The 18,911-nt window shown below is 46.8% G+C and overlaps 1 protein-coding gene across 4 annotated transcripts in view; it reads right to left on the minus strand.

The window, feature by feature from the left end:
* Positions 1-343: 343 nt before the first annotated feature.
* Positions 344-18,911, minus strand: part of LARGE1 (LARGE xylosyl- and glucuronyltransferase 1) — a gene marked incomplete at its 5' end in the record, with an annotated part of 449,451 nt that continues 430,883 nt past the window's right edge. For 3 of the 4 annotated variants that reach the window (XM_079714495.1, XM_079714492.1, XM_079714494.1), the window contains 3 exons: positions 344-1,844; positions 4,248-4,443; positions 8,241-8,387. In XM_079714495.1, coding sequence (XP_079570621.1) covers positions 1,647-1,844; positions 4,248-4,443; positions 8,241-8,387 — 541 coding nt within the window. In that variant the 3' untranslated portion in view covers positions 344-1,646. The remainder of the gene's footprint in view (positions 1,845-4,247; positions 4,444-8,240; positions 8,388-18,911) is intronic. The other variant, XM_079714493.1, reaches the window with a different exon arrangement.

The following is an 18,911-nucleotide window of genomic DNA, read 5'->3' on the forward strand; positions in this document are numbered from 1 at the left end:
CGTAACACATTGAGGGCCTCTCATAAATCAGGCTGCTGCTGCGGCGTTTCATGATTAACAGGACAGTCGCCACGATTTACCTTGCTGGCCCACATCTGCTACCTAAAACATCTGGCCTTCAGTATTGAGACAGAAGCTAAATGGAAAATGTGAAAATGCTCTGAGGGTTGGAGCATGAAGTGAGATCTAACCTCAGGCAAAGAGAAAAAAGAGGTTCAAGTTCAAGCAATGAGAGAACACAACGGGAGAACAGAAAGTGTAAAGTTGCTGTTTACCGACTTTGCTCTCTACACGGAAGTGTGTCCGGTAGCTCCTTACAAGACTGGGAGGGGAGTGGGGAAGAAACAGTCTGTACTTTCGTTTATTGATGCAGCGTTTGCTGGTCACACTGCAACTTGATACAAACAGCCCGGCAGAGAGGAGGGCCCTGACTCTTGTTCTCATCAATGTAAACACAACATTAACATTGAAGATTCAAGAAAATGGCTAAAAAGTCCAGTGTCCCTTCAATCTGTGTAACGGTAAAGGTGCTGGCCTACCCTTGGATGGGTCCCCAAGGGAGCCTGAGGTCATGACCTCGTCCCAGCTGCAGCGAGTGGACGTGAGCACAGTGGAGCCCAACACATTCTTCCCGAAGTTCTCCAAACGGGCTTGTGAATCTTCAGGACTGGGCTCGAGTGAATTACGAAAGTTCTTCTAAAGGCCTGAGAGGTTCGTACCTTTCGCGTGCATGGAAACCGTCCCTTTAAAGCCCTGTCCCCATGAATCAGTCACTGCCAATAGAGAACGTGACTGGTTGTAAAACAGCTGGTCTCTGTACTTCCACAGTCCCCATCGGAGCCCCGGGATTCTGGAGAGTCGGGAATTCAAGGTCATGGGGCCTCGGTGACCATCCCGAAGAAGGCGACCCATGTAAATATTGGCCGCAGACTCCCGTCCTCCTTGTTGGGCCACTGCTGATAGAGGGACGTCAGCTAAGGCAGCTGTTTTTCCTTCAGAGCCTTAAAGGATCAGGTTTTCTATTTGGGATTCCCAGACCAAAAATAAACAAATAAACAAAATCCCCCAAAACAAGAGTGACCTTGAGGATAAAGAACCAACTAATCCCACCTCTAGGTCCTGCCAAGTACAGTGTCCCCACTGGGTTTTCCCAAACAGTTCTGATCACTGGTGTGCCCTCCTTTTGGATACCCAGTTGAACTGCAGGGTGAAGAAGAAAGTCTTCTCTGATGAAGAGACATTTTTGCTTTTATTTCCTTGGACGGCTAACCCCTACACCCTGCCTTCTCTTTTTTTTTTTTTTTTAACAAAAAGCGATGAGAATATCCTGCAGACCTGCCTGTGGTGTGCCTTTGCGGTAGGATAACCCCCGTGCTCCCTCTCACCCTCTGTGTCCCATTCTTGGAGAGACCACGTAGGTGGGCTGTTTTTCCACGCTCTGGGAGTGATGGGTCATGGGCCAGAGAGGGACTGGCCGGATCCTTGTCCCAGATCTCCGTAGTGAGGGCAGCTTTGTTGGGCCAAAGAGACAAATAAAAACAAACCGAAAAAAGCGGTGCTCAATTTGAGTTTGAAGGCTGGGCCCCAAACAGCAAGTGGCTCTCCCCCTTGTAGAACGTCTCTCCCTTGTGACGGGCTTCTTGGTGCTAGCTGTTGTTCTCGGCCGTGAGATATTTGAGGGCGGCAAAGCCGTAGCGGCGGGACATGTCCTGCTGAAACTCTTCCTTCAGGGTTTTGAGACAGATGCGGTATTGCTTGTTGGACCGGAACTTGGTGATGTCGAAGCTAGGGGCGTGAGGCATGTGGATCATGTACGCGTTGGGCAGCACGATGAATTCATACTCCTGGAAGCAGACAAGAGCAGTGTGAGACCTGCAGGGCCCCCAGTGATGTATGATGAACACCCAAGCGGATGGCCGCCCGACTAAGCGAAGGAATAAGTGGTGAATGACACCAGGAAGCAGGGCAGCGCCACCATGTGGAGGGGGGCAGTACAGGGCTGTCTCCATGACCTTGGACACATTACCTGGCTTCTCTGAGCCTTAGTTTTCCCATCTATAAAGTGAAAGTAATAATACCCACCTTGAGAGATGACCAGTAATGTATGGAGAGTGCTGGGCAGAGCTTATGGCCCATAAAACGTTCCTGGTTAAGTGTGAGTACACACCCACATGTTTGCTCTAGAATGACACAAGCCACAGGAGACTCTCTTGCTCGATTAAGTGATGTCTGCTTATGTGACTTCTCATAGGATTTGATGAGATTTAACAGTCTCGTCAGATTAGTACAAAAGAGGGGACAAAAAAGGAATGAGGAAAAAGATGCTCCACTGGACGGAAGCTCATCAAGAACAAAATTCTCAAAAGCAAAACAAAAAAACCCCAACAAAAAACAAACAAAAACCAAAATGCTCACCCACACAGCCTTACTATGAATCATCGTATGGTATTCTCCACTTTGCAGAATATAGACAGGAACTCAGATAAAAAATAAAATGTCTCTAAATAGCCAAAACAGATGACATAAATTCGGGATGTGTAACTCAAAGGAGAACCAGCCCAGCTGCACTCAGAATTACAATCTCTGATTTTGGATAGAATGTCTGATAAGCTTTGGTCATCTAGTTTCCCAGCCCAGAGCAGATCAGAATAAACTCAAAGGGAAACCTCAAGATGGGGAAAGGTAGCTGTTACAGGTGGAGGAATACTGACAGCAGCCAGAAATGACAGTTGATGGTGAGAAAGGAGTGAGAAAAACCATGAAAAGAAAATGCAAGAACTCCCGGAGCTTAGCTGTTTGGGATGTTTCACGTGGGGACAAAGAGCCCTACCAATTCCAACAGCTCCTATAGGTGTGGCTGGATTACCTGTCAGGTGTGTACTCATTATCTCCCTAAATCACTAGAAAGAGTAAAAGTATGTCTGGCAAAGCAAGGAAAATATGCAACAAATTTTCAAGAGTTCTGTCAAAATTGTCTAAAACAAAGCCCAGGTCTCAGTGCTGGAAAAATTAACTTTATTGAACCAGTTCACCTCACCACACTGCCGGATGCACGAATATTACGACATTTCTTTCAAGCAGAAGCTGAGGCAGACTAAGCATTTCTGTTTGTGAGCAGCACTGGACCACCTCCAAGACTGAAAAAATGGACACTAAAGGTCGTGTTCTCCATTGTTAAATATGGACACTATTCCATAACCTTCTATCTACATCAGTGGTTTGCAACCCTAGAGGTTTATTCAAATCACCTGGGACTGTTCTCAAACACACTGGAACTGTTGGAAAGTTCTCCAGGTGACTCAGGGCAGCCAGCACTGAGTATCCATTGCTTTTTCTGAATTCAGGATGTTACTGTTGAGAAATATTTACACTGTGCTCCAAGAGGAGGTGCCTTGGAGAATAGCATACAGAGAGACCAAAGGGTGGGGTTGAGTGGCCTAAGCATCCTTCTCCTAACTGAACCAGAATAGCTTTGCTTTTGTTTGTTTGACACATGGGTTGCCAAGCTGTGGTGTGTCTGGCCGGCTGCAGGTTCTTTAATAAATAAAGTTTTATTGGAACACAGCCACGTCCATTCTTTAGATACTGTCTACAACTGAACGACAATGGCAGAACTGAGTAGTTGAAAAAGAAACTTGCAGGCCCCACAAAGCCTCCCAAATTTACTATCTGGTTCTTTGGAGAAAAGCTTTGCAGACCCCTGGTTTAACCTATTAGAATTCTGCAGGAGATTTCTTTTGAAGTAGGTGCTCAGTTAAGTATTAGTTGAATGAATGAAAAGGTTTCATGATTAAATACAGCCTGAACATCATCACTCTTTTAGTTACAGGGTAGAATAAATAGCTGCTCCTCAGCTGCGTGCTTTGTGTCATTTATACCGAAGTGCTAGAGTGCTTTGTGTCAGTTACATGACTCACAGGCTGAGTGATGAATGGTCATCATTTGCTTGTCTTCATCACTGGGTTGAATGAGGATGAGGGGGTGAGATGGTTTGTCACAGGACACTCACATGTGCCTGAGTCCTGGCTGGGAACCCAACTGTCTGTCACCCAAGGGAGAAGAAAGAGAAAAGGTTTGGGAATCAACAACCCTGAGAATGAGTACTGTCATGGCCTCACTCTAGATCCCTGAACATGCTGTGTTCCTTCTCTGGTCCCTGCGTCTTATCTCCAAGGCCCTTCCAGCTTTAAGATCCAGGCCTCCCCTTTCCCCACAGCACCGGGTCCATAACGTCTCACTCTTCTCACCTGGGCATCCAGTTCCATGATGTGAGCCACCTTGTTCCAGCCAAAGCCCACAAACCTCCGGTCGTACTCAGGGCAGTCCCGTCTCACGACAACATACGGCTCGAAATCGGCCTCCCACTCAACCCGGTAAGGCGTGGTGGCGGTCCGCCACTTGGCAAAGTTTGTGGGTGCGTGGCCTTTAGTCCAGACATGGTACCTGGGTCACATGGAGAAAAGCCACTGAGTGGAGGGAAGGAAGCTCAGCTTTCCAAATGCTGCTGGTTTGGAGGACGAAGAGCTATGTGCTGATATAGTCCTTGTTGTGGGTTGCACTTTGTCCCCTGCCCCCCCCAAAAGCTATGTTCAAGCCCTAACCCCTAGTACCTGAGAACGTGACCTATTTGGAAAGAAGGTCTTTGCACATGTATCAAGTTAAGAAGAGGTCACGTTGGATTACTGCAGGGTCTAATCCAAAGGCTGGTGTCCTTATAAGAGGAAATTTTGGATATGGAGATACACAGGAAGAATGCCATGTGAAGATGAAGGCAGAAATTGAAGTGATACACCTACAAGCCAAGGAACGCCAAGGATTGCTGGCCACCACCAGAAGCTGGAAAGAGGCATGAAAGAGATCTTCCCAAGAGCCTTTGGAGGAAGCCAGGAACTACCATCACCTTGATTTTGGACTTCTGGCTTGCAGAATGGTGACAATAAGTTTCTGTCACTTTAAGCCACCCAGTTGGTAGTACTTTGTTACAGCAACGAATACAGTCCACTATCTACATCCTTTACTAATGAAGAGGCTATCACTATGAAAGGGTACATGACTTTCTGGAATGCTCTCTGTCATTTATATGGAACTGCATGTTAGTCTGTAATAGGGTCATTCCTACCAGGGACCATTGTGGAAGGCAGAAGACTCTCTTCTGGGTGACCTTGCACTTGTATAATGTTCTCCCTCTTGAGGCAGAACCTGTGAATATGGTATCACCTCTGTGATTATGCTACATTATATGGCAAAAGGGATTCAGTACATGTAATTATGGTTACTAATCAGTTGACTTTAGAATAATTACAAGGGAGATTATGGGGGGGTGGGCCTGAATTAATCATGTGAACCTTTAAATCTGAGTCTGGAAGAAAGCAAAAAGCCATGCCTGAGATGCCTATGGGGGCCACATGGCAGTCCTACAATGACAAGGAAAGGAATTCTGCCAACGACCAGTGAGCCTGGAGGAGAACCACACACTCTAGGGACAACTGCAGCCTTGCCCACACTTAGAAACCCTAAGCAGAGAATCCAGCCATTCCATGCTTGGACCTCTGACCCTCAGAGATTGTGAGATAGTAAATTTATATTGTTTTGAGCTTCAAAACTTGTGGTAATTTGTTATATAGCAATAAAAATGAATACAACGATACAACAATAATGATAATAAGCCAGTATTTAGTAAGCACTTACTCTATACTGGTTATATTGTACATGCTATACCTATAGTTTTAAATTCTTACTACGTGCCCAGTGTCAAGTTACAGATAGCAGTGGCAGAGTTGAGATTCAAACCTAGGCAGCCTGGCTCAAGGGCCAGGACCTTTAACCACTATGCTGGGTTATCTTTCTTATATGTCACTGTCACCACACTCTCTGGCCTATATCTAGAGCAAGCAGTCAATGGCTGTGCACTAAGTTGAACAGATTAATGAATGAATGAGCACTCTAAAAACTTGAGAGGTACCTGAGACAGAAGCCAGTTAGTGGGGCAGGAATGTGCCTCTGGAAGCTCCAAAGAGATGGCAGGAGGCTGAGGCTCTAGTGAAACAGCAGATGGGGCCCAAGAAAAAGAACATTCTAGAAAGAAAAGCTTCAGACAACGCCCCAAGAAACCTACTGTCAGATCAGTAGACAATGGTCTCCAGGACTTGCTTTCTGAGACCATCCTCAGCCTCCAAACATAGTGATGAGAGAGATTTCCTGGGTACAACCTTGTGGGATGTTGCTTAGAAGAGATGCGGGGCACTCTGCTTTGAGCAGAGGTTCTCCAACATGAGTGTGTATCAGAATCCCCTGGAGGACTATTTCCTAACAGATATCTGGGTTCCACCCCCCAGAGTTTCTGATCCAGTAGGTCTGGGGTGGGGCTCGAGACTTGGCATTTCTAACAATCTCCCAGGGGATGCTGATGCTAGTGGTCCAGGGACCACACTCAGAACCGCTGCCCTGGAGGATGGATGTGTAGGTGTGTGGGTGATTTCTCATTCCAGGTGCAGTATGGAGTAGGTTTCAGCTGCTAGGAGGCTTAAGAGTTCATCATTTGGAGGGAAGGTGACAAAAGCAATTTCTCGGAGGGAAGGTCTGTAATTTAGCACTTGGCATGGTGGCTTGCAAGCTGTTGGCCAGAGCAGCAATCACGGACACAGCAGGCCAAACGCCAGCTCTCAGGCCCACGGACTTGGTCTTGAAATGAGTTCTTAAATAATCTGGGGATGGAGAAGGAAGGAAGGATGTCTTGGAAATTTGCCAGGTGGTCAGCCATCAGGCTATGGCATCTAGAGTCTCTATTTTTGCATGCATCTTCAAACACTGGTAAGAAAATTCAGGACTTGATCAGTGGTCTGATGGTACTTCGGTTAAGAGCACAGGCTCTGTAGTTCCTCAGACCTGGGCTGAATCCGGGCTCTGTCACGTACTGGCTGTGTGGCCTGACAAGTTATGTAGCCTCTCAGAGCCTCGGTTTCTTTATCTGTAAAATGGGGACAACATATCTGCCTCATGGATTTGTTGTGAGGATTAAAGGAGCTGATCACAGTGCCTGGCTCATGTTAAGCACTCAATAAATGGAAGTTATTGTTTTTTTCCAAAAAGAAAGGAGGATTGGTTGGTGGGGTATTAACTCTTTGAGGCTACTTTCCAGAATTCTGGAGGGAGGAAGAAGGCTGGAGTTTGAGTCCTGGCTCCCCCAGGACCCCTCCACTCCTCAGTTCCTTTATCTGTATAAAAGGTGAAAAGGGAGCATCTCTGAATTGTTGCATGAGTAACCTACCTGATAAAATTATTTCACAAAATAATGTTTGAGAAAACCTTCCAGAAACTTCTAGTGACTTAATAGTGGTATGAAGACCTAAGTTATTATGATCTTTCCAATAAAATTCAGATTGCCTAGAAATGTATGTTCTTTATCTCAAAGGAAGTGTTGGCCATTCTTACACGGTTCAAAAGGGAGGTCTCTCTTTAAAATGGAAGCAGAAGGAAGGCGCAACTCTCTTTCTTCCAACTGCTCTGTCAAGAGACCGAGCAGGAATCCTACTCCCCTCCCAGGGGCGCTGCCCTTAATGCTGTAGCCTGTCCCCTGCAGACAGAAGCCATCGGCACCTGTGCTATCCTGCAGTCTCTCTGGGCCCTTTGGACAGGTGGAAGGGTAGCTCTTCTGCGATGTTTCTGCAGGACTTAGGGTTTTAGGAAGTCAGGGAAATGAAAGGTTTGTTCGAAACTGTCACTCGGGCAACAGGAAAGTCAGCTGCCACATCTGTTGTGTCCAACCTTGGAGTCACCTTGATGACTTCAGTGGTTGAAGCTACTGCTGCCCATCCCAGGCCTGAGGACCTCGGAGAACAGACCACCCACAAGAAAAAGGGAGACGGCCTCCACGACGAAACGCACTTACCAAACGACTGAATGGACGAACAAACCAAGAGAGGAATCAGAGCCGGGAGACAGGAGTGGAACTTAAACTGAGTAAAGTAGGAAGAGAAATAAGCTGACTGCCCTGCCCAGCGTTCCTGTCCTTGCATGTGGACACACAGGTCGATCACCCATGTACAAAAAGCGCATGGCACGTGGGAAGAGAAACAACACTCCAAGCACACAGTTTGGGGCCAGCGGTGCTTCTTTTGGCCTTAAAATGGTCTAAGGCCATGACAACTGTCTGGGCCAGCAGCTCTGGCGCCTGGGTTCCCAGGAGTGAGAAGGGCTTCAGGCTCCCCCTCCCCCAGGAGGCGGCAGTGAGGGCCACTCACCTGAACGTGAAGAGGGTCCCCATGTCCAGCATTGACAGCAACTCTGCCTTCGACTTGGGGAAGGAGAGCCGGTAGCGCAGCGTCTCGAACGCAGGGACGATCATCACCTTCTTGGTGTTGGCAAGGTCGAGCTGGATGACAGACTTCCTGGAGAGTGGGCAGGAAGAGAGACAGGGTCCCCGTGATGCCAGGCAGAGGCCTTCCCCACGGGATGGAGTGGAGGTGGTTGGCAGAGGGAGGGGTCAGCCTCTCAGGTTAAAGATGGGGGAGCCAAGGCCCGGGGAGGCCAACTGGTCTACCCGGGGAGGTAGCTGGTCCACTGCCACTCGGGAGTCCTGCTGTCTCTGGACCAGAGAGCGGCGTCTTCCTGGAGAGTGAGCAGAGAGGCTGGGGGCCCTCCCTCACTTTCATAGTGTGTGCCCCTGTCAGAGCCAAGTGCAAAAGCCAAGTGTCTGGGACGCACAGGGTTTGGAGATCTGCCTACTTGCTGGGTCCGCTGGGTCGGCCACATGCTCCTAGTGCACCACTGGCCACAGGAGAGTTGGACATAAAGCTAATGAGGTGATCACCAACTTGGGCATTTGTGGGTCCCGTCTCTGTGACTCTTCAATCCTTTCCCTCCTTCAGATCCTGAGCCTTCAAAATGGCCAGACACACCCCACGCAGCCAGCAGCCAATGCGCCAGAGCTCTGCTATCCCTCATCCTCTCATTCACTCCTGGCCTTTGAGCCTGGCCTTCTGCTCCTCTGAGACCCATGTCCTGCCTTCTGGATGTATCTGCCATGGCCCAGCTCTGTGGCCAACCTTTGAAAGAGAGAAAGGCCCAGAAAGGTCACAGTGCACGAGGCTTGTAATGAACACAGACAGGATTGAAATCCTGGCTCTGCCACTTTAGGAGTCTTGCCATATTGTACAAGTGATTTAGCTTCTCACGACCTCAGGTTCCTCCCTAAAATGGGGCAATAATAACTCGCCCCTGAGCTGCTGTGGAGACCGGACAAGGTAACAGAAATACTAGTACTGTTTGGTACACCTGGCACATGGCAGGCTGGAAGCGACAAATGGTCCCTATTACACTGCAGTGCTGTCCTATTCCCTGGCTTCACCTTCCAGCATCTCTTTGGCCGTGGCTTTGATACTTCATGCGGGCTTCCTGCTCAGACCACTGACCCTCAGGTCTCAGGCCAGCCTGGGCTGTCTGCTCATTATCTCTGAGACAGAGGAAGCAGTCTCCCTTGGGGTAATGCGAGGCATTGAAGGCATTTTGCAAGAATACCGGAAGCAGCAGCCCTCCGGAGCAATACAACTGCTTACTGCTTGAAGTCACTTTCACTCAACAGGACTCTGAGCCTGTGCATACGCAGGGACTGGGGCTGGTCTGCAAAGAGCAGTCACCCTACAGGGAAGTAACATGTTAGCCCTGGCCAGCGTGAAACAAGAACAGAGCGGCCATCCTGGAAGAACGGTAGCAGGGTTTGGAAGCAGGTCAGGATAAGGACAGGTCTCGGAAACCACTCTTGGTTAAGGGGTCTCACCAGCTCCCAGTGCAAAGGTGGTGGTTGAGATGGACTGGAAATTGACGTGGGAATCCTCCAAATATCAGTTGCAGTTCACTCTTTATAATTATGCTTAAGTTAACTATATACCAAATAATATATGGCCCTCATGTCACTATTTCAGGGGAGATTTATAAACGATGACACCAAGATAGAATCTGGGTGAGCTATATGTAGCTGGTTGGAGGACCGGAGGTCTGAGTCACCCCGTTCTGGCCTGCATTTCTCTCTTTGTCTTCTCTAAGCAATGACTTCATACGAACACCCGAAGTTTCCTCACTGATGGCCAGGCATTCTCTTTCGTATCAACCCTACATTGGTCATGGGCAGAGCTGGAGCTCATTACCTTTCCCCCAGGAGAGGTATGTACCTTATTTACAGATATGGGTGTTAGGGATGGGACATATGGGTCTAAAGAATACCCTTGGATCGAGATGGCGAAGCCCCTGGAGGGAGGAGGGAAGATGTCCCAGCACTGATGGGTGGTTGCTATTCATTCAACAATCACTGAGCACCTACTATGTGCCAGGCACTTGGAAATACAGAACAAAACATCCAAAGTCTCTTCCCACCTGGTGCTTACACTCTCATCTGAAATGTCTCAGGATGCTTAAAGCCCAAGGGCAAGTATCTCTAAATTGGGGCTCGAGATTGCATTTGCAGCTAATTATTTGAAGATATGATTGCTATGGAAATGGAGTGGGAGGCTAGGAGGGCTGAACTATTGAGGGAATGGTGAAGTGTACACACATACACAGTAGATATAGAGATCTATGAACATGGACGTCTCTATCTATATAAACCCCAAGTTACTATTACAGTCAAGGTTATTATAGAAGCCACTTCTTGGAATAGAAGATAATTCCCCCTCTCATGGTCCCCGTACATAGGGGCAGCTCTGAGCCATGCTGACACATGTGAAGCCCTGGCCAGGGCCGGGTTTTCAGGGGTAGACACTTGGGCTGAGCAAATTAGTTTCTCACTCTTGGAAATTTGAACAGATGCAGAGACTGGAGATCACAGAGCTGACTTGCCCTAACATCAGGCAACACTCAGAGGTTTCTGAACTTCTACTGCAGAGGGGCCCGGAGCTGCCCAGGGTTAATTATGGTCTCAAGTATTGGTTTTCCAAATCCTACTTTGATTCCATAAGATAAACCATTGAACATTTTCCCCCCTTTGATTTCTTTTCGGTTTAATTAAGTGCCTAGCACTGGTTTCTGTTGCTTGCAACAAAACCACCAATATATTGCAAGGCCCAGAGTAAGTAGACCCAGTCAGCAGCATGCCCTACAAAATCAAGTCCTAGAAAACCTTATTTCCCTCTGCAGAGAGAGCATCAGACTCTCAAGTGTTTCCTGCAAATTCCCTTTAATCTCGCTAAAACACAAAATGCCACGGAGATGGATTTGCCGCTAGATAGGTCCGTTTCAGCCTCAGCTCAAGGAGGCTTTGATACTGATGTCCTGAATGGGTCTCATTATGAAGTTGTTTCAGCCAGAAAGTGGTTTCAGGGCACCAACTCTGAGCACATCTGTTCCTTGAGATGGTAATGGCAGCCTGGGCTTTCCTGCACTGTGTCCTGCTGGCACATACTACCTTGGCTGGGCCTGCTGACCACCTGGAGTTGCATGGTCTGTGGCCATGCTCTACCTGGAAAGCAAGTCTAGCAGGGGATGGAGTGTTTCCAGTGCAGAATCTTCCAGGAGCAGGGGAGGGCAGGATGGCGAGGTGGGAAGGCTGGCCTGGGAGCCAAGAAACCTGCGTTCTGGAGCCAGCTCTGACCAGCTGAGTGGTTCTGGGTCCCATCATTCATCTCTCTGAGACTGGTTAATCTAGAGTATTCAAACTGAAGATTTTGGAAGGCAGTCTGGTACAGTAGTAACCAGGCAAACGTGGTTTCTAGCTGACTCTACCACTCCTCTTGGGCAAGTCACTTGAACCCTTCTGAGTCTCCGAGTTCATGCATGGGTTAAATATTTTGATGAGAAAAAGCACATGGTGCATGCAGAAGTGCTGGCGCAGTGCCTGGCACATACTAGGTGCTGACTACATGATGGCTGCTGTTCCTATTGCTTAGTTTTATGTGTCAATTAGGCTGGGCTGTGGTACCCAGCTGGTTGGTCACACAGTCGGTCCCGGCCAGGGCTTCACACAGGGAAGCATAGCTCAGAGCTGCCCCTATGTACAGGGACCATGAGAGGGGGAATTATCTTCTATTCCAAGAAGAGGCTTCTATAAAACCCCCATTTTGCCTTAGAAGCAGGTCTAGATGTTGCTGTGAAGGTATTTTGTGGATGTGATTATCATTTAGAATCAGCTGACTTTAAGTAAAGGCCCTTACCCTTGATAATGTGGGTGGGTCTCCTCCAATCAGTTTAAGGCCTTAAGAGCAAAAACTAAGCTTAACTGGGAAAGAAGGAATTCTGCCCCAAAACTGTCACATAGAAATCCTGCCTGAGTTTCCAGCCTACTGACATGCTCTATGGATTTCCAACTCGCCAGTCATCACAATTCCTTAAAATCACTATCCAGCCATCTAACCATCCTACGGTTCTGTTTCTCTTCAGAATCCTGATTGATCCACTTGCCCTTGTCCAGGACCCCTTCAACAATATTCACAAACCTACTAGAACATTTTTGGACTGAAAACTTGTAAAAGACACCCTAGGTATCTACAGAAGTAAATGAGAAACCTGCAGGTGTAACAGAGCACGGCAAACACAGTGACTCAGAGGCAGCTGGCACCGGGTTCAGGTCCTGCCTGCCACCCTCCTGTGACCTTGGCGACACTGTAGTCACAGGCTCCCCATCTGTAAAATGGAGGTAACACTCCTCTCTTACCAATCAGAACTGCTGTGAGGATGAAATAATCATTTAGAGCCAGGCATGCCCCTGACTTGGAATAACTGAGTCACAAGTGAGCTTGCGTCCCCTTTCCCAGCTCAGCTTCCCACTGGGCCTGGTGCAAGAGAAAGTACGAGGGCAGAGGGTTCAGAAAAGGCCACCAACTGCCCACAACCAGGACAGATTTCTGGCTTGCCAGCCTGCTTGATGGAAACAGAGTTTATTTGATTTCGGTCTCCAGCCAGCTCCTCGAGTTCTTCCTCATGTCAAAAACAATTCAGGTGTTTCTGACAGAGTAAATTCATCCCTTCCAGTCTGGTGGAGCCGACCTGGTAGCAAACTGGGAGCTGGGTGGTGTCTGTCTTCCAAGTCCCCCATCTCCTCTCCTGTGCATCTTTTCCCCTCAGCGTCTCATGCTAGTTTACTCAAGTATGCAAACAGTTCATGGCCTTTTTTGCTCGCATTTGGTAAAACTGGTGACCGGGTTTGCGGTGGGGGGTGTGTGTGAGTAGCAAGGCTTCTGTGCCAGTTGAGGGGACGGAGGTGGGCAGAGGCTGCAGGCTTTCATGGGGCTTAGCGCTAAGTTGAAGAAACAGCATGAAAGAGTACACTGTTAGGTAGATGGGCTTCCTGGTGCTTAAAATGACCAAACCTGAAGACGGACTCTGGCAGTTGACTGCGTATGCACAAACATGCATGCACGCGTGTGTGCGCACACACACACACACACACACACGCTCCCTCTCTTCCTCTCTAACTCCATCCTTTGCCCTAGAGGCAGGTCTCTGTCACCAGGAAAACAGCCCAGGTTCCTGGCATGAAGAGATTACGGGAAAGTGTCTCAGAGAAATAAGAAACAGGGATGCATTGTGTGGTTCTAATGACGTCACCTCATCAGTGGTGAAGATGAGGGCTCTGAGGCTGGGAGGCTTAGGTTTGCAACCCGGCTGATTACTTAACCTCTTTGTTCCCCAGTTTCTATCTGTAAAGATGGGGATGGTGATCACAGCATTAATCTCAGAGGGTGTTTGTGAGGACTGAATGAGCTCCTATACATAAAATGCTTAATCCGTGCCTGGCAGGTGACAAGCACTGATGTGCGCTGGCCATCGGCATGAGTGCCCGTCCCTCTTCTCATGCCAGCCTGACCGTGCTCAGAAAGCCTGGCGCCCACCCTGGATTTTCCCACTTTGCTCTTTCATTGGTTCCTCGCTTGTTCCACTCTGTGCCAGGCACTGCTGAAGCACTTGGGATACACTGGTAAATAGAACAGCAGAAATCCCTGCCTTCGTGGAGCTGACATTTTACAGGTGAGGGACAGACGAGAAGAACAAATAGTGAATCACATAGTGTGTTGGAAAGTGAGACCTGCTGAGAGAGAACGGAGCTGGGTGAGGGGTGTTAGGAATGCCGGAGGTGGAGGATGGGTTGTACTTTTAAATAGGCAGGCGTCATGGAGAAGGGGGTATCTAAAACAGGTACCTGGAGTAAGCGAGGGAGCATGCCATGCGGTGACCTGGGTTAAGAGCTTTCTGGGCTAGGGAAACAGCCAGTGCAAAGGTCCTAATGGCAAAAGCACAGTAAGGAACAGAGAGAGTACCTAGGAAGGGGACCAGAAAGGCCCTGGGGGAGGGGGAGGGTGCTGCAGATAATACAGGGCCTTACAGATCACTGAAGGGTGTGGTGGGCAAACGCCTCCCCGCCTCTCCCCCAGTGATCACCACCTCCTAATCCCAGGAAACTGCAGCTATGTTACCTTACACAGCAAAAGGGACTCCGCAGATGTGCCTAAGGATGCTGAGACAGGAAGGTTATCCTGGATTATTCAGGTGGATTCAGTGTAACAGAGAGGATCCTTCTAAGAGGGAGTTAGGAAGCAGAGGCTGGAGTGATGTAGCCACAAGCCAAAGAATGTGGGTGGTCTCCCGGCAGCAAGAAAACAGATTCTCCCCTAGAGCCTTCAGAGAGCAGCCCTGTTGACACCTTGATTTTAGCCTCCACAGACCCTTTTCAGCATCCTTACAGCAGCAACAGGAAACTAATACAAAGGTCTTGAGATCTTACTCGGTGAGATGGGGAGCCACCAGGGAACTCTGAGCTGAGTGAGAGGATCTGCTTTCTGTATTAAAAGAATCACTCTGCTGCTGTGTTGAGAGCCCACTGTAGTGTCACCTGGGTAGAAGCTGGGAGGTCAATTACGAGGCCCTTGATGTAATACAGGTGCTACCTTATGGGATGGCCAGATAGTCTGATGTTTCAAGAGGAGCCTACTAGAACGATTTTCAATACATGTGGGGAATGGGTCTCTCTCAGGGGCTGCCAGTTTGAAGAGAGGCTGAAGAGTGAGAAAAAGAGCATGACCTTCCACATCAGACGATGCTGATTCTATCTCAATACCACTTCACTAATCGTGTAATCATGGGCAATTTTCTTAACTCTGGGCTTTTGTTTCCTTATCTTGATGATAATAAATACTTCACAGGCTTGGTTATGAAGAGAACTAAGAATAATATATTCATTAATTAGTGAATATTTATGAAGCCAGACCAGAAATATTGAGTCCAGAGCTGGGTGAACAGATATAACCTCTGTCCTGACAGAGCCCAAAGTGGAGGGAGGGAGAGAGGCACAAGTGTAGGCTCTCTGGTGTGGAACTTCCCATCACTGAGCTATGGCCTTTTCATTTTTTCATAGAGACAAAAAGTATACTAAAGATTATCAGGCATTGAGCAGAGGGAATGGGGAGTTATTCCAGTTTTGAAGGCACAAAGAATTCTGGAGATAGATGATGGTGATGGCTGCAAAACAATGAGAATATTCTTTTAATGCCACTAACCTATACACTTAAAAATGTATAGATGGGTTAAGATGATACATTTAAAAAAATTTTTAATTTTATTGGAGTACAGTTTTATAATGTTTTGTTAGTTTCAGGTGTACAGCAAAGTGATTCAGTTATACATATACATATATTCATTCATTTTTAGATTCTTTTCTCATATAGGTTATCACGATGACTGAGTAGAGTTCCCTGAGCTATACTGTAGGTCCTTGTTGGTTATCTATCTTATACATGGTAGTGTGTGGGTGTTTATCCCAAGCTCCTGATTTACCCCTCCACCTCCACCTTTCCCCTTTGGTAACCATAGGTTTGTTTTCAATATCTGTAAATCTGTTTTTGTAAATAAGTTCATTTGTATCTTTTTTTAAAAAAGATTCCACACGAGTGATATCATGTGGTATTTGTCTTTCTCTGTCTGACTTCACTTAGTATGATAATCCCTAGGTCCATCCATGTTGCTGCAAATGGCATTGTTTCATTCTTTTTTTTATGGCTGAGTAATATTGATTTTATATATATATATATATATATATATATATATATATATATATATATATATATACACACACACATACCACATCTTCTTTACCCATTCATCTGTGATGGACTTTTAGGTTGCTTCCATGTCTTGGCTATTGTAAACAGTGCAGCAATGAACATTGGGGTGCATGTATCTTTTTGAATTATAGTTTTCTCTGGATATATACCTCAGAGTGGGATTGCTGGATCATATGGTAGTTCTATTTTTAGCTTTTAAAGGAAACTCCATACTCTTCTCCATAGTGGTTGTATCAATTTACATTCCTACCAATAGTGTAAGAGGGTTCCCTTTTCTCCACACCCTCACCAGCATTTATTATTTGTCAACTTTTTCATGATGGTCATTTTGACTGGTGAGGTGATATCTCATTGTAGTTTTGATTTGCATTTCTCTGATAATTAGTGATGTTGAGTAATTTTCATGTGTCTATTGGCCACCTGTATGTCTTCTTTGGAGAAATATGTTTAGTTCTTCTGCCCATTTTTCAATTGGCTTGTTTTTTTGACATAGAGCTACATGAGCTGTTTGTATATTTTGGAGATTAATCCCTTGTTGGTCACTTCATTTGCAAATATTTTCTCCCATTCTGTGGGTTGTGTTTTCGTTTTGTTTATGGTTTCCTTTGTTGTGCAGAAGCTTTTAAGTTTAATTAAGTCCCATTTGTTTATTTTTATTTTCATTACTCTAGAAGGTGGATTAAAAAAGATACCGTTGTGATTTCTGTGAAAAAGTGTTCTGCCTATGTTTTCCTCTAAGAGTTTTATAGTGTCGGGCCTTACATTTAGGTCTTTGATCCATTTTGAGTTTATTTTTGTGTATGGTGTTTGTTAGAGAATGTTCTAATTTCATTTTTTTTACATGTAGCTGTCCAGTTTTCCCAGCACCACTTATTGAAGAGACTGTCTTTTCATTGAGCTACCATATGATCCAGCAGGCCCATTCCTGGACCTATAACCTAAGAAGACAGAATTGGAAAGACACAGGTAGGCAAATCTGCACTGCACAGTATTACAAGAGACTGTCTTTTCTCTGTTAAATTGACCATAGGTGCATGAATTTATTTCTGGGCTCTCTATCCTGTTCCATTGATCTATATTTCTGTTTTTGTGCCAGTAACATATTGTCTTGATTACTCTGGCTTTGTAGTATAGTCTGAAGTCAGGGAGTCTGATTCCTCCAGCTCTGTTTTTCTTTCTCAGGATTGCTTTGGCTATTCGGGGTCTTTTTTTTTTTTTTTTTTTTTTTTTGCGGTATGCGGGCCTCTCACTGTTGTGGCCTCTCCCGTTGCGGAGCACAGGCTCTGGAGGCGCTGGCTCAGCGGCTCACAGGCCCAGCTGCTCCACAGCACGTGGGATCTTCCCAGACCGGGGCACGAACCCGTGTCCCCTGCATCGGCAGGCGGACCCTCAACCACTGCACCACCAGGGAAGCCCCGGAGCCTTTTGTGTTTCCATATAAATTCAAAATTTTTTTGTTCTAGTTCTGTGAAAAATGCCATTGGTTGAGCTGTGTTCTAAAAAGCAGAAGTGGGACTTCCCTGGTGGCACAGTGGTTAAGAATCCGCCTGCCAATGCAGGGGACACGGGTTCGAGCCCTGGTCCGGGAAGTTCCCACATGCCACGGAGCAACTAAGCCCATACGCCACAACTACTGAAGCCCGCACACCTAGAGCCCGTGCTGCGCAACGAGAAGCCACTGCAATGAGAAGCCCGCACATCGGAACAAAGAGTAGCCCCACCCTTGCCTCAACTAGAGAAAGCCCGTGCACAACAACAAAGACCCAATTCAACCAAAAATAAATAAGTAAAAAAAAAAAAAAAAAAAAAAGCAGAAGTTAGCCAGTCAGGGGAGGGGGTTCAAGGTATTTGCAAAATTTGGAAATAAGAAAGCATATAGGATTCAGGGGAACTGAATTTCTTAGAACACACCTGGTACATTGTAAGTGATCAATAAACAGTAATCAAAAGTGCTTGTACTTCTTCAACGTTTCAGTAACAAGCACTGTGCCAGGCACTTTATAGGCATTACTCCTTGAATCATTGCTGATATACTATGACATATGTACTAGTATTCCCAGTTTACTGAAGAAGACATTCAAACTCTGAGAGGTTAAGTAATTTGCCTTAAAACAACAAATGATGATGATGATGATAAAATCATCATTGTATGAATTAAGGCTGCACCAGTGTGAAAATAACCTGGAAAGATCAATAATCACAGGATCTATGTGGACCAAGTCTGTTAATGTGGTGACTTTGCAGCTAGAGCATGAGCTTCTTGGAGCTCATGGATTAAGGCAGTTGGTGGGAGAGGTCAGGAAGGGGATGGAGGGAGATGGCAGCAGGCTGCAGCCTGCATGCTGGTGCTCCTTACATGGCATCCCAATGGTGGATCCCACGTTGTAGCAGCTAACTGGGCAGAGGCTAGAACACAGGTAGTGTTTGGGGGTGCAGAGACGGGCGTTGACCTCCTGGCTTACTGAGCCTCCTGCACTAATTTTTTTTTTTTCTTTACCATCCAGTAGCTTCTCTAACAACTACAGTCTGCCTCTGACTCCTTGGATCAGGCCAAGGTTGGCAATGGCCCCTCACTGTCAAATCCAACAGACTTCTCCATTCTCATCTTTCTTGACTTTTCTCTGCACTTGGTGCTAAAGACCACTCCTGCTGCCCTTAGCTTTAGAACAACGTCCCAGAGTTCTGGAGAACATCTTCTCACCCTCTTGGGCTTTGATCAGGATAATTGTTTTATGCATCGGCCCTCTTGATGCTGGTTACCATCTGGACACATCTTGTTGCCCCTACTGCCTGGGCAGGGATGGAGATCCTCACTCTCTAGATACGAGAGCTTCCACTCCTATAACAGAAATGGTTGGGCTGATTTCT

This window comes from Hyperoodon ampullatus (genome assembly GCF_949752795.1).
Source record: "Hyperoodon ampullatus genome assembly, chromosome: 11".
NCBI classification, from domain to species: domain Eukaryota; kingdom Metazoa; phylum Chordata; class Mammalia; order Artiodactyla; family Ziphiidae; genus Hyperoodon; species Hyperoodon ampullatus.